This window comes from Chlorocebus sabaeus, chromosome 16, assembly GCF_047675955.1.
Source record: "Chlorocebus sabaeus isolate Y175 chromosome 16, mChlSab1.0.hap1, whole genome shotgun sequence".
NCBI classification, from domain to species: Eukaryota; Metazoa; Chordata; class Mammalia; order Primates; family Cercopithecidae; genus Chlorocebus; species Chlorocebus sabaeus.
The window spans coordinates 8,357,058-8,380,406 of NC_132919.1; the positions used below are offsets into that span (position 1 = coordinate 8,357,058).

General features: G+C 44.0%; 1 protein-coding gene across 6 annotated transcripts in view; it reads right to left on the reverse strand.

The window, feature by feature from the left end:
- The window catches only part of MYH10 (myosin heavy chain 10), a 152,754-nt gene that overhangs the window by 37,434 nt on the left and 91,971 nt on the right, over positions 1 to 23,349 (reverse strand). For all 6 annotated transcript variants that reach the window (XM_008010308.3, XM_008010302.3, XM_073004685.1 and 3 more), the window contains 8 exons: positions 23,030 to 23,144; positions 8,796 to 8,989; positions 8,582 to 8,703; positions 6,597 to 6,666; positions 6,343 to 6,503; positions 1,480 to 1,588; positions 1,242 to 1,373; positions 169 to 375 (listed from right to left, as the gene is read on the reverse strand). In XM_008010308.3, the coding sequence (XP_008008499.2) occupies positions 169 to 375; positions 1,242 to 1,373; positions 1,480 to 1,588; positions 6,343 to 6,503; positions 6,597 to 6,666; positions 8,582 to 8,703; positions 8,796 to 8,989; positions 23,030 to 23,144 (1,110 nt within the window). The remainder of the gene's footprint in view (positions 1 to 168; positions 376 to 1,241; positions 1,374 to 1,479; positions 1,589 to 6,342; positions 6,504 to 6,596; positions 6,667 to 8,581; positions 8,704 to 8,795; positions 8,990 to 23,029; positions 23,145 to 23,349) is intronic.

The following is a 23,349-nucleotide window of genomic DNA, read 5'->3' on the forward strand; positions in this document are numbered from 1 at the left end:
TATAGGTGTGTTTTAAATGATGCTCATCTTTCTAAGGGTGGCTTCTCACGACCCAGAACCCTTTTGCTTCTCTGTGGACTCAAGAATCCACACACATAACTTCTATTTATTCAACAGATCCACTTGAAAATCCAAAATATGCTTCAAAGTAAAAATTATTATAGATACCTGAATATGTGCTTGCATTTTTTTCTTTTCATTTTGGAGGATTTGGTTTCTTTCTTCTTCTTCTTCCACCCTAGACTCCAAGTCATGTAGAATCTCTTCTAATTCCTGCTTTTTAGCAGCAAGTCTTGCCCTCATCTCTTCTGCTTCAGCAAAGAGCTCAGTCTCTGCTTGTAGTTGTTCTGCAAGGATATTCTTCTCTTCTAAAAGCTGCAGTCACAATAAAGTGTCAATGATTTGCCCCATTACATATGTACACAGTATATATTCACCGTGATTTCAATGGTCAATGCACATCAAATAAAATATATAACATCATGGGCAGAACTTTCAAATACATTTTTGTCTATAGCAAAATAAGCTAGATGAAAATATTTTGGTTGTTCCTGTTGTCTCAAGTTACTGTGAATAATACATATTAAATTCATTATAGTTCATCTATGAAGGTAATTTACAAGGGACAGATAAATAGGAGAGTGAAAATATTATTCAAACGCCATAAAGTTCATGGTGATTACTAATGCCTGTTTGGTAGTAAGTGATATCCTTGGCCTTTATTGTTAATATTTTTGGCCTTGAACACTATAATTCTATTATTGTCACAACAGATATCTCCTGAGCCTCTGCTTTGTCCATGAAGAAGACTTCCCAGAAGAGGGACACACATTCAAGACCACTGCTGCTAGAGAAGTACAGGTGGTGACCTCTACTCAAGCATCTCGCCCTTTGACTGTTTTTCTATTTCCCCTCATCAACAGACACAGGAAGGTGACAGTACTGGGACCCTCATCAAAAACAGGTGTTAAGTACATGCTTGACAGCAAGAATCACAAAAGCAAAGATGCAAGAGGTAAGGTTAATATTAACTTACATAAATCTAAAATGCAAGGCAGAATGTATCTGTTAACTCTATTGGCAACATGTATACAATTTGGAAATGAGGGAAAAGGCCTCACATAAAATAAGATGACATGGTGGGTATAGCTATTCATAATGAAATGTGTGGGGGTTGCCATCAGTGCAAGATCACATAGAGATTCAGGGCCAAGTGGGAGTTACAGGGTCACTGCACACACCTGCTGGTGCTTCCGCTCCATCTCCTCCAGCTCTCCTTCCACCTTCGTCTGCTTCTCCTTCACCTTCAACAGCTCTTCATCTTTGGCCTGAAGTTCTTCCTCCTGCCGAGTCACTTGTAGAAGCGGCTTCACCTATGACAAAATTAAGCAGTTTATCATTCCAGCTCTTTCCTGTGGGTTTTTCCTGATCAGACTCTGCTGTGTGAAAGGGATCTGGCAAGAAGGGAGCTGAGCTCACCTTTGTGAAGACTCGCCACCACTGCCAGTGCCGTAACTTCAGGTACGCGGCACAGTTCCGCTGCAAGACCTTTAAGGCACTTAGTTGCTGCTGCTTCTTGGCAAAGGCCCTGAAGAACAATAAGAAAAACTTATGATGTAAAGAAAAACGTGCCTGAATGGCTGTTGTCATAAGAAACCTTTCTAAAGACCCGTGTTCTTTGTCTAGGATAGGGAATGGATGCATCAATCAAGTCCTGGGTGAGACACACAAAGGAAGTCGTTCTGGCCGCTTGAAGCCACACTGGCTCGTCGGCCTGCTCAGCCCACCTCAGGCCCCTGGCACCAGTTCCTGCACTGACTTTCTTCACGGCTGCTGCCCTGCACATCGTCCTGCTGCCACTGAGCCATATACCCACACTGCGCACACGAAGACTCCGATTTTCCTGAGGCAATGAAGACAGTGGACAGAAGGGCCCGTTTTCTGTGCTGCTGCTCTTTATCGTGCCTTTAGGAGCTACTCTCTTGTTTTCCTCTTGGGATGTCACAGAAGAAACATTTCTCCCCATCTCCCAAGGTCATGTTTCTCCTCCTTGCCTCCACTTTGCCACAATGGAGCGCAGCACTCAAAAGCTAGAATGGGAGTGCAGCGCTTAAGGCACGTGGATTCGGCTGAGGACAAGCCGCTAAGTTCTGGGACTGGGAGTCCTTTGTCAAGATCTGAAGTGCAGCTTCGGTAGCGTGGTGGGGTGGAAAGCCGACTGCTGGAGCCAGGAAGTCAGTAACAGGAACATGTGCCTGTGGGTCTGTCAATGTCTCTCATTTATGGCCAGGCCTCATCCAGGGCCTGGAGATGACTCTTGCTCTATGGAGCCCTCGCCTCCTCATGACGGTACCTGGGCTTCCCACTACACCCTGCCACCTCCTCGGCCCCACAGCAGGGTCTGAGACCCAGTTCCCATTCGCCTTCACTCTGGTGTTTTCAATTTCTCACTCTCCTTCAGGAACACAGAAACCCTCAAACCCCCTCCTGCCAAAAACCACCCCCAGGCCCAAATGAAGCTCATTTCCTTGCCATTCCTTCGACAGACAATTGCTATTTTTCTATTCCTTATGAAACTCTCAGGGTCCACAGGCAAACGTTCCTGTTACTGACTTCCTGGCTTCCAGCAGTCGGCTTTCTACCCCACCACACTACCGAAGCTACATTTTAGATCTTGACAAAGGACTCCGAGACTCAGAACTTAGCGGCTTTTCCTCAGCCAATCCCAAGTGCCTTGCGCGCCGCACTCCTCCGGGGACTACCCACTACTGGTCATCACATCCCTGGATTCCAGAGCACCAGAATGGCCTGAGCCTCCTGGGCCCCACCGACAGTGCTGAGGCTCCACTCCGACAGTCCACTCACACGGCTGTGCTCCCACCTAGACTCTGAGCTCCTCAGGGGCAGGGATCGCGGCCCAGGCATTTTTGTGGACACAACCAAGTGACTGACAGACTCCAGGCCTCCTGAGGATGTGTTTGTTGAGTAAATTAACTGAGTATTTCCTAGAAATAATCTGTAATTGTTTCTCTGAAGTCCTTTTATAACGGCTTGCAGGAGCAGCTATAGGACGCTCCTGGGAAAGAGAAGCAATTGAAGGCGATGGAAAAAACGAGAAAAACATTTCCAATTATTCATTCACTCCAGCAAACAGCGGTATCAGGAGTGGGAGTGTCTTAAGAAAAGAGAGACAGTTGCTGTTTTAGAGCAGAAATGACCTACCTGTCACATTTCCTTGCAAGAATCCCACAATTGCCATACTGCCAACGAATTCCTCCTTGCTGGTTAGAATTTTCCCTGAGTCCACTGCTTCATAACTGTTTTTATTCTTGCTCCTTACAAAACCTTCTAACTTATTCCTACCAGCCAAAAAGAATTGGCCAAGTCTTTTTTTTTTTTTTTGAGACAGTCTTGCTCTGTTGCCCAGGCTGGACTGCAGTGGTGCAATCTTGGCTCACTGCAACCTCTTGGGCTCAAGCGATTCTCGTCCCTCAGCCTCCTGAGAAGCTGGGACTACAGGCGTGCACCACCATGCCTTGCTAATTTTTTGTATTTTTAGTAGAGACAGGGTTTCGCCATGTTGGTCAGGCTGGTCTTGAACTCCTGACCTCAAGTGATCCACTGTGCCTGGCTGGGATTGACCAAGTCTTAATTCCAAGAGTTTCTACTACAAAAACAAAAGTTTCAAAAATGACTTTTGAATTCATTAAGCATCTACCTTCCAATTCTTGCAATCACCTTCAGGAATGCTGTAAAAATTCAGCCAATCTTCTTATTTAAAAACTACTGCCCTAGTTGCTTCCTTGGCCCTCTGGGAGATAAAACTGTAAAAGGATGAGTCAGAAACATGCCGGGCACTTTGTTTAGTGGAATGAGGCAGCTGGTTTCCTTCTGCACTGTGGTCGGCTGGTTTTTACTGAGCCTGTGTGTCAGGCACTGTCCTCCAGGTTTTCATGAGGGAGCTGTGACATCCACCTATCTCCGAGTGTTTGGAAAGTAGACTTTGAAAGTGTTCAAAATCCACTTTGGGAGGCCGAGACAGGCGGATCACGAGGTCAGGAGATCGAAACCATCCTGGCTAACACAGTGAAACCCCGTCTCTACTAAAAAATACAAAAAAAAAAAAAAACTAGCCGGGCGAGGTGGCGGGCGCCTGTAGTCCCAGCTACTCGGGAGGCTGAGGCAGGAGAATGGTGTAAACCCGGGAGGCGGAGCTTGCAGTGAGCTGAGATCCGGCCACTACACTCCAGCCTGGGCGACAGAGCGAGACTCCGTCTCAAAAAAAAAAAAAAAAAAAAGAAAGTGTTCAAAATCCCTTTAGCTCCTTCCCCGCCTTTTTATCCTTATCCCAATGTCCTCCAGGGCGCTTCAAGCTCAAGTTCATGGATTTCTGTAAAGACACCTATTTTTTTTTGACTATTAGCACGATTCTGGCTTTTTCCACAGTCCAGTCTGGTTCCTTTGAACAGGTTATCTTCTTTTTTTGATGTATCCTAATTTTAAGTCCCAGCCGACCATATACATAGTGTGACTAAAATATTTAGGGGCAAGGGGCTGCAAAGGCGAAGGCATGCCGGCCTCCCTATGCGATTACATGGATTTGTTGGCTTTAAGTCCTTAAGATGAAATCATGCAAGTGAAATATCTTGTTTTTAAGTTCCTATCTTGCAAATTTTGCAAGCAAGGTTTAGATCCATGAAGAAGCTGCACGAAGTATATCTACATAGTTTGTTTCCTGCGCTTTTCATAGTCGTAGCATGTTTCTGGCAGGTGTCAAGTTTTTTGCTAACTCTATGAAGTTAGCCTGGCACCTGCCACTGCTCACTCCTTATGCCATGTTAGGCATTCTGCAGTTCGGTGGATACAGTGAGGAGGCTCTTTGCTATCAACAGGGTCACTTTATTATTTATATAGTATCTAAACATTAGTATATAAAAACCCAAGTCTTTTACTCCTTTTTGCAAAATGTTTCTTAGTATCGACCAGAAGATATCATCTATTTGTCTTCAACTTTCCATGCTACTCTTTTTTCTCCGTATTCTATTTTATAAGCAAAAAAAAAAAAAAAAAAAAAAAAAAACAAAAAACCCCAGAAAAAAACCAATATTGCCTTTACCTTCTTCTGTTTAAAACCCTCTTGACCACGGTCTGGGCAAGCGCCTGCCCAGGAACCAGAGCTGTTTTCCAACCCCGTGTAGGAGACATTATCGCAGAGTGCTGACTTCCAGTGCAAGAGTTAGATTCTGTTTGCTCAAAACTGTCTGGATGACGAACTCTTCAACCTCTCTCAACTTCTCTCACTCCCAAACCCTAAGTGTTCAGTAGGAAGAAGTATACCAGTATAACCTTCTAAATCCAAATCAGTTCTAAGTTCTTTGAATTCCATCTCAAATTTCGCAACTTTTCTCTCATTCTCCAACACCACCTTCTTGGGTCCAGGCACCATCATCTTCTACCTGAATCACTAGGACAGCTTCCCAACTGGCCCTCCCAATTCTACTCTTGGCCTATCTCAGTGGAGTCTGCACACCGCAGCCAGGCGGCCTCAACAGTATAGATTCCCTTCACTGCGCTCCTAACCCCTGTCCAGCGTCTGATTCTCAAGCCTCTTCTCTCACCTTGCTCCCTCTCACTCATCCTGCTCCAGCCACATGGACTGTGTCACCTTCTCAAATGCTGCCAGACTCTTGCCACAATGCTGCTGTAGTTCCCTTACTGAAAAGCTTCTCTCTCCTCCCTTCACAGGGCCAGCCTTCTTACCCTTGAGGTTTCAGCCTCAGAGAAGTCTTCTCTGAGGACTTGAGCTGAAGCAGGATCCCAAGCCCCTTGGCCCCTTGTGTGTGTGTGTATGTGTGTGTGTTTGAGATAGGGTCTCACTTTGTCACCTAGGCTGGGGTGAAGTGGTGCCATCTTGGCTTACTGCAGCCTTGACCTCCCAGGTTCAAGAGAGCCTCCTGCCTCAGTTCCCCCAGGTAGCTGGGACTACAGGCACGTGTTATAAAGCCTGGCTACCTTTTATATTTTTAGTAGAGATGGGGTTTCGCCATGTTGCCCTGGCTGGTCTCGAACTCCTGAGCTCAAGTGATCTGCCCCACTTTGGCCTCCCAAAGTGCTGGGATTACAGGCCTGAGCTGCCATGCCCGGCCTCCTTGTGTGTTTTCTTATTGCAACATCCCATTACTTAGAATGTTCATGTATTTACCTATCTCTGCCACTATAAAGCAGTTTCCATAAGGACAGACTTTATGTTTCACATACTCTTGCATCCCTAGCCCAAAACGCAATGCTTATTTAGCACAAGTGCATCCTCAGTGAACGATGAATTCGTGAATAACCACTTACTTTCTGGCTAGGTAACCTCTGCAAACGGCCTGGAAGAAGATAATGATGTCGGTGATTTTTAAATCTCTTTCTTCCTCTAAGTGTGCCAGAACTCCAGCTCTGAAAAATATCTTGCTCTGTCCAATTCTGTACAAGTTTGGGTCCAATTCTAAAGCCCGGATCTAAGAGAGAAAGAGTTCATTTACTTTTTTTTTTTAACTACAAGAAAGATTAGATTAAGTCTACAAACCAGAAAAAAATCAAGAAAAGCTTACCATTCGTTCACAGGCCTGTTTGCCATCCATAAAACCTTTAGGAATAGCATTTGGAGTTAGGATCTCATATCTGTAAGAAAATATTCCAAGAAGTATTTTGTAGAAATTTGTGGACAATGTGTATCTACTAACTGTGAGTTTTGCTCTAAAAGGCAATAGAATGTTGGATATGTAAATACATGTTAAATTAAGAGTAAAGAAATGAACTGGTGATAATCTGATGTTTTCTGTAGCTCTACTTTCTATTTCTCATAAGTAAAAATGAGGTTAGTTCTTTCAGGTCAAAAAGTAGGTTTAGGAGGTTGTGGCAGAGAAAAATCAAAAGCATGCTGTTTTAGAAACCTTTCATTTTTGTTCGTTTCCTACAAAATGTTCATATCCTCAAGATGCAAAAGAGAATCTGGCTTTCTGTACTTTAAGTCACTGTCAATTTGTAGCATTTATTAGATAACAGGAAGGGCTGTAAGAGTTATGTTCATAGGCTTCTGTTCAGAACATCAGACATCAGGGCGACATGTGACATGACAGTGGTCAGGGTGCACACACGTACATGTGCTCACTGAGCTGCACATTTAAAATCTGTGCACCTCACTGTATACAGGCTATACCTCAATCAGAAAAATAAAAGATACTGGCTATATTAAAGGAGGAATCCTGGCTACGTCAGTCAACTTTGCTTCTTGGATGCCAATTATACTCCCTTTTTCTCCTAACAATAAAAAATGAAAATCTACCAGACTTTATCATACAATAGGATCAGAACGACGGCCTTCCTGAAGACACACAAGGACTGCAAGGGCTTCTCAAGGTTACTATCTGGAACAGTGGGAGAAAGGGCACAAGGACCATTCTTTGACCCGGCAGCACCATTTATTTCATGGAACAACAAATGGTGTCTAACTTTGAAATCTGACTTCCAGAAAAAGGAAGAAAAAAAGCAAACTAAAGTAACTATTCAACAAATTATCAAATAAAAGTTAAAAATAACTCTCATCATATGTTTGTATCCATTTCCACTGCAGGCTGATAGATCTTTTCCCTTTTGTTTTTCTTAATCCTTTTCTAATCTATGTACTCCTTTTCCTACGTTAGCTAAAAGACTGTAATTGCATGCATGTGTGTGCACACGTACACACATACATTGGAAAAAAATTCATACACATACACACATACAGATATATTCATTGAGAAAAGATGGAAAGAAGTACCCCAACATGTTTTTAGGAATCACTCCTGGATGATTTTTATTTGCTTTCTTACTTCTCTTGTATTTTCAAACTTTCCTAAAAGGAACATACATTACTTATCTATTTAAAAAATCAATTTTAAAAATAATTATGTTTGGCCTGTAATCCCAGCACTTTGGGAGGCCGAGGCGGGATCACGAGGTCAGGAGATCGAGATCATCCTGGCTAGCTTGGTGAAACCCCGTCTCTACTAAAAATACAAAAAACTAGCCGGGAGTGGTGGCACGTGTCTGTAGTCCCAGCAACTCAGGAGGCTGAGGTAGGAGAATTGCTTGAACCTGGGAGGTGGAGGCTGCGGTGAGCCGAGATGGTGCCACTGCACTCCAGCCTGGGTGATGGAGTGAAGACTCCGTCTCAAAAATAATAAATAAATAAATAAGCAAACATAATTATGTTCGAATCCCAGGTAGAACTGCCTGAATGAGTAAACTGTAAGCTTTCAGCTTTCTATGTTTATCTCAAAGCTCACTTCAGGGCCCTGAAAACATGGCATGTTTCTTTGCAGCACCCACAGCAGTTCCTAGCACGCTGCCTTTTTAGAAAGTAGGCACTCAATCTTCCTACCAATAATCAAGGTAATTAAGGTTGTCCTTCTCCAGTACATCACTATATGTTTGCTATATAAGAAAACAAACTATGTAGGAGATAAGGAAAAAGATTTCCTTATTATATCACTGTTATAATTCATATGAAGATAAGCTTTGATACGTAAGCAAAAAAAGTAAAAGTTAGCAATACCTCTGTCTGAATTCCTGGAAAACTATTCGGTTGGGGAAGCCCTGGCGACAGATGCGGATCCCTTCCAGGACACCGTTACAGCGCAGCTGATCTAGGACTAGGTGTGGATCCAATTTTCCAGCCTAATCAAGCAAACAGTAGTTTCGTAGTTTAATCTTTAGCACCTGACCTAGATCAGTTTAAAATACTCGCATGTGTTTTGCTCAGCACATACCCTCTTCTCGTGATTGGGGATGATGCAGCGAACGAAGTTAGGGTTGGTGTTTCGGAGGGTTGCCATCAGCTTGGTCAGAGATTCTTTGTAGAGCTGCCCGACGGTACGAAACATGCCCTTCTTGGTTTTATATGCGGAGCCAAAAGCTGTCTCAGTCATACCAGTGACTTGATCCAGACCCACGATACGGTCCACTGGGGAGGAGAAAGGAGAAAACAAATATAAGCCAAACCTCACTTGTTAGCAGGGAAAGAAAAGACACAGTGAAAGTGCAGCAGCACAAGCTTTGTGGAACAAATGACAGGAGATGCCATATAGGTAAGGCAATCAGCATACTTAGGCACTGCACAAGCTGGGAACTAACAGCCACACACTTATATGGCAGGAGACTGTAGTGCTGTGACAGCTCCTCACTAACATACACCAGCAGATGCCTTCCGCTGCGCTAGCCTCAGGAATTCACTATCTTGGATAACATTCTGCCTGTTACATTTACAATTATTTGGTAAATGAAAACTCATTGGCTGGCATTATTGATACATACAGACTGACACTGTGAAAGGCCTCCAAATAGGAAATGGCTCATAAAAATATAAGAATATCTGATTGTACAAATGCACTTAATGAACAACCTCAGGGACTAGGGACCAGAATTCTCTCTTATTAGTCATTAGATTTTCAGTAAGAAAAGTCATTCAAGTTTTAGGAACAAATGCAGGAAAATTAGATTATAGGAGTTCAGATTTTTAGCAATGTGTAAGCTTCAGCTCTCTTCTCAAAACATGAGTAACACTTATTAAAGGGCAAGAACACAAAATAGGAAGGACCCTTCTGAAAAGAATAAATACCTAAGCTTCCTCGGTGTTCAGTGGCTAAACTTGTCAGACATTCCCTTGTTAGAGCAACTGATATTTTCATATTATCCACAAAGACCTAGTACTCCTAATGATGAGATCATAAACAGTGCACCAGCCACAAGCAAAACATTTGGTGCATAATGTACATAACCTCTTATCGAAAACAAATTAAATGAATGAAACACATTACTCAAATACTTTAAAATCAAGCAGAATTATCAATGGAACTGCCCTTCTTAATGCCCTCCTCAACCCTAATGGACACCTCATTTCTTTCATTTGTTTCCTGTGACAGAAACATGGGGACCTGACGCTGTGTGAAGAGCTTTATGTGCAAGATCTCATTCGATTATCAATTCCCAATGAGGTTTTTAACAGCAGAGAATCATGACCCCGGGAGGTAAAAGTGAACTGCTCAAGTTACGCAGGTCTTCAGTGGAAGCTGGGAGAAGGGCGGGTAAAAGCTGTTTAATTTCCAGGCCCATGCAGGCATGCTATACTACAACTGCTTCCAAGCAAAGCTACCAGATTCAAGGGTGTGGGTCAGAGCTACCTCTTTTGCTTGTGCATTGGAGACTGTCTACTTCAGAGACCGCCGTTCTCTCCTGTGCCTTCAACCTCTCCTCCTTCACTTGCCCCAGCAGAAACCAGCATCAAACCCATTTCTGCAGGCCCCATAAAATACTGATCTTCCCTTCACCCTGTATCTGCCCACTTCTCTTGTCAGAGCCAAGCTTCTTTCTTGAGCAGTTCACACCCTTGCTATACCATATCCTCTCCCACTAACTTCCCAGTGTGCAGCCAACTGGCTTATGGCCCGTCCTCTTCCTCTCCTGCCCAACACTACTCAGGCAGTGACTGGTCAATTGCTAAATGGATAGACACCACCTAGTGCTTGTTTTTCTTGACACCGGTACGTTTACCTGGTGATGTCACAGCAGCATTCTAAAAACTCTCCACTCCTGGCGTTTTTCGGAGCCCCACCTTCTCCTGTACCCCACTTCCCTCTTGCTACTTCAGTCCCATGTTTCTGGATGATTTCTCCTCTGCTTTTGCTGTACCTCATGGCACTCAGCTGGGATCCCAAATCAATTCGTCTGCAACCCTTCTAGAATACGGCACAATACAAGTGCTGACGTTGGCCCTCTGCTTTTCTCAAGCCAGATTCCCAACCCAGGTGATCTCAGCTATGACTCTAACTAGATACACCTGAGCACCCAGAGCCAGCTGCCAACCACTTCTATTCTACTCTCCACTCAGATGTCACAAAGGTGCCTCTGCCTTCTACAAATACTTGTTCAATCCTAGCATGTCTGCTTTGACTCAGTGTGGCATCCCTGCTCCCAGCATCACGCCTGGCACTAACATGCTTGATATATACATGTCAGTGGATAAACTATGTAAACATTAAATATGTTTGTAATTAAAAAAGGTGAGAAATGCATTCAAAGAAAATAACAGGATGTTATAGGAGAAATGAGTGGTTAGAGATCTCTCTGGGGAAATGCCATATAATACCCCCAAATTAAGAATGGGCCTGTGGGAAGATGACCACTCCAGTGGGTGCAATCAGCATATGTGAAAGACCAGGGGCAGGAAGAAGCTAAGGAAGGCCAGCCCGGAGAAGGAGGCACCAGTATGAGGAGGAGCTTACAACACTTGCACTGGCTGCTGCCTGCAGAATGGCCTGGGGAAGGGGGAGGGGAGAAGTGGAAGTGGGGAGACCAGACAGGTGACCCTTCCAGGAGTCCAGGGTCTAGGTGATGAGGGCAGCTGGAGCTAGTGAGATTATGAAGATGGATCGAGAAGGAAGATTCAAGAGGTATTTTAGTGGGAAAATTGACTTGCTGTTGCGATGAATTCAATATGCATAGTGAGGCAGAGGAGCATTTCAAGAATAACTGCTAGGATTGTGGCTTGAGCAACTGAATGGCTGGTGGGGAAGACAAGGAGGGAAGGGGGTTTTGTGGATGGGAAGACAAGACCCAAACTCTAAGTCAGTCTGGGATGCCCGGGGCCTTTGAAGTGTAAGAGAGATGTCAAATGACAAGAGGAATATTCCAGTCTGCTGCTAGGAAGAGAGGTCTGAACTAGAAAGGTAAATTTGGGAGTTGTCAACTTTTATCTAGGGGAGACCAGAAAGAGATGAGGGCCTAAGACCATCCCCAAGGAGCTCAGCAGAGGAGGAGGAGTTAAAGAGGAACGAAGGCCAGGCACGGTGACTCACACCTGTAATCCCAGTATTTTAGGAGGCCGAGGCGGGAGGATCACCTGAGGTCAGGAGTTGGAGACCAGCCTGGCCGACATGGTGAAACCTTGTCTCTACTAAAAGTATAACAAATACAAAAATTAGCTGGGTGTGGTGGTACACACCTGTAGTGCCAGCTACTCGGAAGGCTGAGGCAGGAGAATTGCTGAGGCTGAGGGAGAAAATTGCCTAACTCAGGAAGTAGAGGTCACAGTGAGCTGAGATCATGCCACTGCACTCCAGCCTGGGCAACAGAGCGAGACTCTGTCTCAAAACAAAACAAAACAAAACACGAAGCATATGGAGACGGGACAAAGGCCCATGTCTTAAACCCAAGCATGGACCTACCCTCTGTCCTGTTCTTCCTCCTGGGTTTCCCATCCCATGGAACCACTGACCAAAAGTGGTCAAGCCAAAGGTTAAGATGTCATCGATCCACCCTCCTCTCCCCTGCCCTTGCTGGGCTCCTGCTTCTGACCTGGATCCTGCACTTCTACCCCATTTCATCCTCTAGCTGCAGTGCTACATGGTTCCTTCATTTACACCTTCTGTCCCTGTGTAATGTAGCAGCCATTTCTAAAAGACAAAACTATGCATTAACATCCTTGAGTTTCTCCCACAGCCTGTTGGATATTGTCCAAATAACTTAGCTCAGTAGGACAGCACAGCGATGGCCTCCACTCAGAGTCAGACACACCACACTCACTCATGAGCTGGGTGATTCTGGGGCAAGTGACCCAACTTCTCAATTTCCTCCTCTTGAAAGGGAGCTAAGGAGACCACGCTTCAGAGCTGTGAGCCTGAAAAACATTCAAGTGCTCAGTGAAGGCACCTCTCTTGTCCCTTTCACTCATGCTCCTAACGGCCAACTGTACAAACTAGTTGCATTTGTCCAAAGACACAATGACTTCACATCCCATGCTTTTCTCTCTGCCTGGAATGCCCAGCCTGCTCCAGTCATCTTGGCAAACCCTTAAATACTTTTAAATCTCCATTCGTTTACCAGCTACCTCAGGGAAACCTTCTTAGGCTCGGTTTTCACCCTGCCTCCAAAGCTAAATAGGCCACTCCCTTCTCTAGGCTTCAAATCCCTGGGACAGAACCTCCACACTGCTCTGTGCATCTTCTCACTGGACTGCGTTTCCCCAGGGAACATTTTTCCAGCATCTCACATACTCAGGGCCCCGAAAGCTGTGCCCATGGTGTCTCTGGCCCCCCAACCATCAGTGGAGACAATCTCCCACCCCCAAATGTTGGCCGGTGCCTGGTGCTGGGCACACAGTATGTATTTAATAAGCATCTGCTAAGTGAACTTGCACGAAGTTTACCAGAAGAACAAATCACCACCACAATGAGAGAGGAAGAGCACCATGTTGCTCTGGAAGGATTCAGTTCCACTGGTTGTGCAGGATTTTAGCCTGCACAGGCAGTTCTTAAACACAATCTGCTGTCAGTGTTGTGTGTGTGTGTGTTTAAAAATATAGTAACCGATAAATAGTCATAATAATCCTGATTTTCAAATTTAATTTTAATAAGGACAATCCAAAGCTAAATATTCAGATTTAAAAAAAATAATGCTTTAGACTTTCAGTTCTTGTTTTTTGAGATGGAGTCTTGCTCTGCCACCCAGGTTGGAGTGCAGTGGCACAATCTTGGCTCACAGCAACCTCCGCCTCCCAGGTTCAAGTGATTCTCCTGCCTCAGCCTTCTGAGTACCTGGGACTACAGGCGCCCGCCACCACGCCCAGCTAATTTTTGTATTTTTAGCAGAGACAGGGTTTCACCATATTGGCCAGGCTGGTCTCGAACTCCTGACCTTGTGATCTGCCCGCCTCGGCCTCCCAAAGTGCTGGGATTATAGGCGTGAGCCACTGCACCCGGCTATTTTTAATTCAACATTTTAAACTCTGGGTTAGATTCTACCAACAAAATTATCTTGTGAGTGAAAGAGAAACACGTTGGGAAATTCATTAAATGATTTGAGCCACACTAATAATGTATGATTTTACTCAACAATCAAGACCCGAAAAACCTCTATTTTAAGAGTATTTTCTTGTTGATCAAAGCAGAAACCAGAGAAAGGCAGAAAGTGCAAAGAGAAGACGCCAGCAGCTCCTTGAAGTGAGCAGTGCGCCTCACTGGAAGACCTAATATTGCTTCTAAATCTCAAAGTGCCTTTCCTCCAGCCACCGTTTCAGGGTAAAGACTGGCTTTGTTTATTCTTGCACTATACATTCTTCTATCTCAGCTGTCAGGAGAGCCTGGTTAGGACTGCTGGTGGGCATTTAAATTCATTACTTGGTTCTAGAAGCCTGAAAAGTATTTTATACTAACACCTAATTTACTAATCTATAACAATTTATTTAAACAGTCGGAAATTAGATGAGTTCCAGACTGAAATCTGTGAGGACATATTCGCAGTTTAAGAGAGAAAATGCAATGTGTCATCTATCTCATCATGAAACTGCCATCATTCCCTCATAGAAGGAATGGCATCGGCTGGTGCTAGAATCCTTAACTGGCCCTTCTAGGGGATAATCTAGGAGACGGGTCCATAAGATTTTTATGTTTTTCAAATCTGTGCATGGGCCACAGTACTAGTGTTACTAAATTTACTTTCAAGTATTGAAGCTAGATCTTTAGAAATTCATTCTAGTTAATATAGCTGGAAACCAAAACAGGGAGAAGAAACCTATTTAATGTTAATTTCAACAGCCAGATGCTGATGACTGAGAGCAGCATCACACACTCCTCATGAAAGGTGTTCAGTGCCCGGCACTGTGTGAGGCATGGAGCAGGTTGTCAATACTCATTTAAATAAGGTAAGACAATTCCATCCTCATACAGATGAAAATTGTCACTGTTACAAACAATTTGGAAACAAATATATTTAACTATTATGAATTCGCAGAAAGAATCTTAACATCAGTCTGTCTCCGTAATATCCCTGTTACATGGTAGTGTAATAACAAGTTTGCAGTGGTTACGTAACTAGTTGCTAGAACCAATCTAATTACTCTAGCATCTGAAAATTTTTAGAAAAACCCCAGGAAGTTGAGAGGTTGAGAAGCAGCACGTGATTTAAGGAGAAAACAATCTTCTTTACCCCAAGCACTAGTCTCAAGCCAAACTTGAATGTCTCCTTTATCTCCATCTACCTTCCTATTCCTATCCCTTTCAGCCATCTAAGACGTTGGGCAGACAGGAAGCCCCTCTTTGCCCGCAGCTTCCACTATGCTCTGTGCTCACTTTCTCCCTTTGTCACTCCCATGTCCCCAACTCACGCTGAGACTGGGCAGCCCGACACCGCGGCCTATCAGCTGAACCTTGGGACACTATGAATGATACTAGACTTAAGGAAAGCCAAGGAAATAAACATTTATCGGGTTTCTCTGTTGTTCTGTAATTATAGCAGCACCTGCTGCAGATGCAGCCAAGGCAACGGCAATATTACCACACCACACATTCAGGCACTCCCCGTGTGCCACGCATTCAGGTTCACGTTGCCTCAGCTGACACTCACAATAACCCTGAGAACTAAATGTTGCTGTCCGCACTTGCCCTCAGGAACTCAAGCTGCAGTACCCAAGCGCTGCTTCTCTGCGGTGAGTTTCCAACTATTGCTAACACTTGAGATCAAAAAATAGGAAGGAGCAGAATATACTGCAACAATAACACAAACCTTCATCCATTGAAAGCGAGAACAATTTAAACACGTAAACTATGTCAGACCTAAACCACAGATTCTAAAATGGGACTTAAGATGGAGGTTATGATTGAAGGATGTAATCTATAAGGAGATTAAATGGGTACCATCTTATCAGTCATGATACTTGGCTCTACACGGACTTCTCAGGTTTTCCCTGATTTCTGCTGTGGTGGTACACTCTTCCAGACCTGTCAGCTGCAATCTAGCACACATGGAGGTTCAAAGAGCCTAACTGGTGCTGTTCTATGAAGGAAACTGCAGGTGCAGGTATAAACTAGCGTTAGTGCAAATGATACATAATTGTCCCTCCAACATGATTTGGATCAGGTCTAAAGCCTTCCATAGTCCCAATTACCCATTACCCATCACCCCTTTAGTCCAAAAGCCCTGCCTGTAGCTTTCAGGTTACAACCCCTTTTTGCTGGTTCATTCTGCTTGCATCTTCCACTACTGGTTTCTCTCTGAAGCCCAGACTTTCAAAATGTACTTGTAAGAAAAGAGTCCTCGATTTTATAGCAGAAACTTGTATGACCTCCGTATTTGCCTCTAGGAATCCTGTTCTCCCCGGTTCCTTTCTCTTTTGCACTTGTCCTGTAATTCTTCTGGAAATCTCTTTTTATTCCAGTCCCAGAAGCCTGCATGCTCTTCATAATGCTATTTTCCTGTCATTACACATGTACTTAAGCACATGGGTCCTATTAGCTTTGTGTCACCTGCTTTAGAGAGATGCTTACCACACGTCAGCACATCACAGGCAATCACAATCTGGATCCCTACAAACTCCTCCATCCATTATCTTCCAAGAAATCACTGGAAATATTAAAGTCCTCCATTTTCATTTTAAAATCCCTTAGCCCTCTCTGGGGTGGTGATCTTGAATCAATAAACACGTTAAAGAGAAAACGATTTTGCTGTAAAATATTACACTCAATTTCAAAGAACATATTTGGCCTTGGTAGACGGATGGGCTTCCGAGAAGTAGAGATTGAGACCGTTGGTGCTTGGTTCAGCTGAGTAATTGAACCAAAGGACACTTCACAGAGACAGACAGAACCGGGAACATTTTCAGTGCCAAGGTGAGGGTGCAGTGAGGGGAACGGGCCTCCCTGCTGCTCATTCATTAGCATGAAGTCATCTAAGAGCGGCTCTGTACTGGATGCTGCTGGTACAGCAAAATGCCTGGTGTATACACCCCAAAGATCATGGTCCCACAGGAAAGAGTGCCCGTGCTTTCGGTGGTCACGGTGGGAACGGTGGACGAAGCTGCTGGGGCTGAAACTTGGGTGTGGGGTCACCACCCCCTACCCATCCATCAGCTCTCGCTCAGCGACTTAGTGATGCTTTGCCTCCTCTGTGCCAGGTGCTGAAGAGATGACAGTGAGCAAAGTCAGGCACTGGCCCTGCCTTCAAAGAGCTCACAGCCTGGAATTCTCTTATGAGGTTAGAAATCCAAAGGGAATTCATCTAAAGAGGGCACTTACTTTAGGAGAAAGTCCAAAAGATCAAGCACTAACCTTTAATAAAGCACAAGTCCCAGGTTATGGCTGAAAACTACCTCCAAGCTCCCCCCGTCCATTTCAACACTGTCAGCATTCCCCAACACCGAAGAGGACTGAATTTAGAGATCTCTTCCTCTGGAGTTCTGTAGAATTTTCATTCCTGCTTATGCTGTCTCTAGCATAACCTTTTATCTCCTCCCACTCCATACTTGCAATCTACTTCTTTCATAGTATGTGAACTAGAGTTGATGACAGGAATTTTGAGTTGGATTAAAATAGGCATGGTCCTTTAACATTTTAAAAATAACTTTTGAGATGGATTTGGATCTCAGCATTATCATGTTCCAAAAATCATAAAGGAAATTTCATAAGATAAATTTATCTTTGAGTTTCGCTACTTGCCAATTTCACTAAACATTTGGAAGGCTGGCTGGGCTTCATTTTATATTGGGCTTTTGGAGACTCTGTAGCTGTAGTTAGGCTGTATTTTAACACAGGGCTAAGGATTCAGATCACAAAGCCCAAACATGTGGAGCTCAATTTAAGGTTCAATGTGTAATCCTGACAACATTCCACTCTGTTTTCGTCTCAACTTGCACATTATCAGGCCTTGTAGATCGTTTCAGGGCCTCTGGTTGAAAAGAAAAGGGCAAGTAGCCAGATATGCACACACATTCCAAACAAAAGGTATAATGATGAGACCAACACACCTGAGGTAAATATGTAATTATTTGTCTGCAAAAAGTGTCTTAAATAAAAGGAAACACTCCTCCTTGGAAATTCCTTAGAGTTGAAAATTTAAAGGTGACTCAAAAGCAAAGGAGATGTCATTTAGCAGATCGGTTCTTAACGATTTCCTTAGAGGACTGTGTATCACAATGGCACTATTGGAAAAGGTAGTGGCATACCTTTTAATATGCGGTGCTATAAGTGCTATGCATAAAATAAGAAGCAATGTGTAGGCAGTAGCAATTAAATTGCTTATGCACTCAAACATTTGCCTTGAAGTATAATAAAACTGAGCATGAAATGAAAGGTTCATGCAGGCCTATGAGCAAAACCAAAACAGAAACCCGAAAGCCCACCCCAGCCCCCCAGCCTACCCCCTGCCCTCCCCGGCCACCCTGCCAGTCCCCCCCACACATTTTTCCTGTGGGCTTAAAACCCTTCTGTTTTGGGAGACCTACAGGCTTTATACATTCACCTGGTGGCTCATGAAGACCAGAAACACTGTCATAGAAAGAAGCTCTCTGAATATTCTGAATCTCTAAAGCAGAGAAACAGCAAAAACAGGACAGAAGAGCAAATACACAAACACTTCAGTTAGTGTGAAAGACATTCGACAGCACAAGTCAACTTTGAAATCGGGCTACAAAAGGAGCTAGTCCAAGGCAGATCCCATGCAAACATGACTGTTTAGAGCATTTGCACATTTGGACAAAGTTCTTTATAAAATAGATTAAGGCTAAATCAAAAGAGCACATTCCCAGTTCCTGGTGTGAGCATTACATGATATCAATGTCAAATGATTACCCCATGTAAATGCAAGATGAATTTTAAGAGGAATAGGTACTATTTGAATCATCTATCAGAAAAATCTCTTATAGTGAGTAGCTTAGTACATGACGGCAGTGAAGTCACAGCACTATGGCGAATGTACATATTAGTGGCTTTTACTGTCACGAATTACGCTGCTGTGTAATTTTACTTCCAATACGGATTCTCGGAAATATAATTTCCGAAAAATAATTTGAATGCAAATTACTATACAATAGATATACCATTAAGGAAAACAAAATTCAAGGTCTGTTGTAGCAAAATGTTAAAATAATTTTGAATCATAAGCAAGATTATACTTATTGATCATACTGTTACTCATGAAAATATCCTAGGAGGTACATTGACATGAAAAGGCAATCTTTAGGGGTTTTTTTTCCCTCAATATAAACCTTAAGAAGTGCCAAGAAGTCCTTTGCAGCTGGTAAAGAGATCCAAACAACATCTTTTAGTGAAAAGTAGGCATTATAAACCTCTAGGGCAGGGCTGCCACCAATAAATCTTATTTCTCTTGGTTTGGCCTTGAGAAAACTCGAAAACTCTAACACAAACTCTATTTTCTTTTTCTTTCTTTTTTTTCAGTGGAGACAGGGTCTCGCTGTGTTACCCAGGCTGGTCTTGAACTCCTGGGGTCAAGCAATCATCCTGCCTCAGCCCCCCAAACTGCTGGGATGACAGGCGTGAGCCACCATGCCCAGCCATAAACTGTATTTTAACACAAAATGTTTCATACTCTAGGTGTTGTACCTTCACAGGCAAACTATATTCATATATCATATATTCATCTGTTCATATTCAACTTGTCATTTTCTGCTTTTGCATTTCAGTGGCCCTAAAAAGAGGAAAATAATGTTTTTCTAGGGTTATTTTTCTAGAGAAAAATTGCTCCCCTTATCCTGAGAACTCTACATCCAGAGTGAGCAGTGATAAATCCTCCACCTTAGAACTCTCTTTAAACTTCTATGCCTGCCACTACTTTATGTATGAAACAAACTGTCTTCAAAATTGGACAAACATGGTACTGCTTCTCTGCCCGCTCCTCGCCCTGAAGAACAGTGCCTCCCAACAGTGAGTGGCCTCTGAGATGTTCTCTGTCACTCAGATGAGACTAACTGTCCACCTAAGCTGAACAGCGACAGCACCTCCTGCTAAGAGCGGCATTATCTGGAGAGCAAACACCTAGGAGTATTCCGGAGCAGAGGCTAGCAGAGCCCAAGCAAACCTGGGGTAGATAAGATATCCCTTGGCTTCTTTTGACAAGAATGGCCAAATGCACTCCCAACGGCGTATCTTTAGAAAGACAAGGGCCATCAATAGGGCTGTGCAAACATGGCGTCTGTGAGTCAGAGCTGTGGACTAAGTACAGATGAACGGGGCTCACGCCAAGGGCTGAAGGAGCTCAGCAAGGCTTAGAGTTTCCTCTAAGCATTTCTCTAATCAAATCAATAACTTGCCTGTATCTCTTAAATGGAAGACACAAAAGTACAGGTAAGGAGTCTCCAGACAGGGTCCTACCTGTAAGACGTAGCATCTGTGATCCGTAATTTGTATGACATCCCACCCTCCCACCTCCACCCTTGCCCACCAAATCTTATACACCTACAGCTTCTGACCTATTGTTGCCAAAGCCCTCTCCGGTATCTGGGGCTGGTGAGACCTGAAGCTAAAGAAGAATGGAAGGAGGAAGTAGGGAGCTGGGAGCCAAGAAAAAGACTAGCTCAGTTCTGTTACTACGTCTGTGTATATCCTGGTTTCTCAACTGGATTACTAGCTCTTGGGAGGCAGAGGACATGTCTCTCATTGCTTCCAGACCGAGCTCACAGATTATTGCCATGGGAAGTACATAATTAGGTATGTAGTATTATACGAATGGGTCAAGTGCTGAACGGGTGTTTCCAACACCATTTTTGGTTAAGGAATATAAGACAAGGACTAAAAAAGGGTTCATAGTGTCAGAATAAATATGTAATAAAGGACCTCATTTCCATGCTTATAATGTCAGTGGTCCCAATACCTGTTTTCCTTCAAAATGAAGAGAAAACCAGTTTTTGAGGCTGGTTTTCAAAAACCAGGGAAAAGTCCCCGTTTCCTCTGTTCCTGTTTCCCAGGCATCGTCTCCATGCCCACTGTCATCTTCAGTTGTCCCATACTCAACTTCCCACTTCCAGGCTCTTTCACTCCAATCCACCCAACAAACACTGCCTGTTTCACTTCGAGTTCAGAATGGGTCACTACCCAAGGTCACAAACCTACTGACACTATTTATTCAGCACAGTCTCAAGTCCAAATTCCACTAGAGATGGGACATGAGGACTCTCCAGCCTAGCCTCAGCCTACCAGCCCGGCCTCATTTCCTGCTTACTCTTCTCTGCCCCAGCCCTCTCTAAAGCCAAATGGAAGACTCCTCCTGAGCTATGATTTTCGACCTCTCCACCATGATCATTCTGTACTTCTCCTGCCAACTTCATTTCTACAAATGCCACCCCAGACGCTCACTCCCAGAGCTAGTTCATGTAAACCTTCTTACCCACAAACGTTAAAGGCATAACCAGGCCACGAATGCTCATAAATTAGTGCTGAAGACACTGTGTGGCACTTCGTAGGTGCTCAGGAGATGTCAGCTTCCATTGTTTAATCAACAAATCATTTTTATTCTTTAAGGACAAGGAAAATTGCATCCTCTCGTTATGACATTTTCCCCTTAGCGCCCCAGAAAAAGGCAGTCCCTTCCTCTGTTGCACATCCCTAAAAACTCACTGTGCCATTCCCATGGCATTTATCAAAGATCCACTTTGCATACTGATCTCACTCCCTCTGCTGTGTTCTAAGACCTTACAAGGGTATCCGGAGGAGAAGCTGAACATGAGGAGACTCTGTAACCTACACAGTCCCCAACGCTGTCACAGCTGAAGTGATTCCTGAAGGAATGCAAATCCTTACGACTGCAGCATTACTCCTCCCTCTTCTTCCTCACACATTTCCAACACACCAGCGCTGGCCTTTCTAGCACTGCAGACCCTGTAACAACCTGAGCTCAGAGGTCTTTTCTGTTCTCGTCTCAGTTTCTCATATCCCACTCTTAACATTGCCTATCGACAAGGCGAAGAGGAGCTCATCACTGAGGATACTGTAAGTTCTACTGGAGCTCCCTGCTTCTCTTCCCAGTCCTCACACGGCATCCCTCGACTGAGTAGGTCACTGGAAGTGACACTGTGCATTCAGTAGTCAGTTGAAGACTTTCACCTAAAGGTACAAAGATTAAAGCCTTCTGTTTTACTTGTTGGAAAGCTCGTCTTTCCCCTAGGTCCCTCCCCTCTTCGCTATGTCTCAGGGCCACAGTCTGTTCCCAGGACGCATGCGTGCAGGTGTGCATCCCACCCCTGCAGATCCCTCACACTGACTTGATCTGACAGACACAGTCATTCTGAAGATGATCTTTTATAGGGTCACATTTCCCCTAGTCACTTTCTCTGTGTCCATTCTTCAATTCCTATCTCTTTCCTTTGGCCCCAATTGCACTTGGCCCCCTTCTTCTCTGCTTCCATTTCTTTCCCTCTACCTCTGAGAAGACAGCTAGCTTACAAGGCTTAAGATGCTATAGAGAAAGCAGACGTGAGCCAGGTAACTGAATAGGTCTGGCCTCAGGGTCTGGGTCTAGGCAGGGGTAGATCCAGGGCTAAGGTCCTGCATGGCCTGAAGCCAGGCAAAGAGGTGGAATAGAGCCAGGATGAAATGTAGCAGGAGAGCCGAGCTCTAGGAGAAGATACTGGTTCCCACAATGCATACGGACACAGAGACATTGTGATTTTCTGGTACTAGTAAAATCTTGCAGTCTACCACAAAAATCACCAAAATTCTTCACCTGAGGTTCATATAACAAAAGAACTATGAGGACCGATGGAAAGAAAAGCAACTGATCTAAATGCAGGCGATTTGAGTTTATCCACCAGCCACTGGGTGTCCGGGGCAGGTGGTGAGGAAGGACGTAGCTCAGGAGGCCTGACGCAGGGAAAATGGAATGAACAGGCCTCCTCAGGTTTTGTATCCCAGTGTTCCTGGATTATAACTGAATTGGGACTGCGGTGGCCTGAGGCATATGTGTACGTCTTTGTGGCTCCGGGCCTAGAATGTTTCTGTGCTCCCTATAACATCTGACCAAGAAGGCAGATGTCTCTGTATTCATTTCTTAACCCAAGTATTCTTAAAATGGATAAATTCCGATATAATGGCAGCCCTGCTCTAGGGAAAGAAAGACTTTAAAGTAAGAAGTATATATATCCATATATATGTAAAAGAACCATCTATAAACCTTAATTATAAAAGATTCCAGTCAAGCATTATTACAAAGATAAGCGCTTTCTTACCGTCTTTCCAAAGCTCTGCCACAAATCTGTCTGATGACTGGTGCAAAAGGGTGGCCACGTTGTCGTTCAGGGGGTCCATGTTCTTCATCAGCCACTCATCTGCCTTATAGTCCACCTATCCCGCACCAAAGCCAAAAGTGGTGAAATGGAGAACACAAAACCAAACACAAAAACAAAAACACTTTAAGCCTCAACCAAAAACTTTTATACAACAGTCCCCAAACTGGGCTGTCTGAAAGACAATATGTTTGCAATATATACTGTACTTGTTCATTTATCAGCACCTTTGTTACACCTTCATAAAAATGTAGCAACATTTC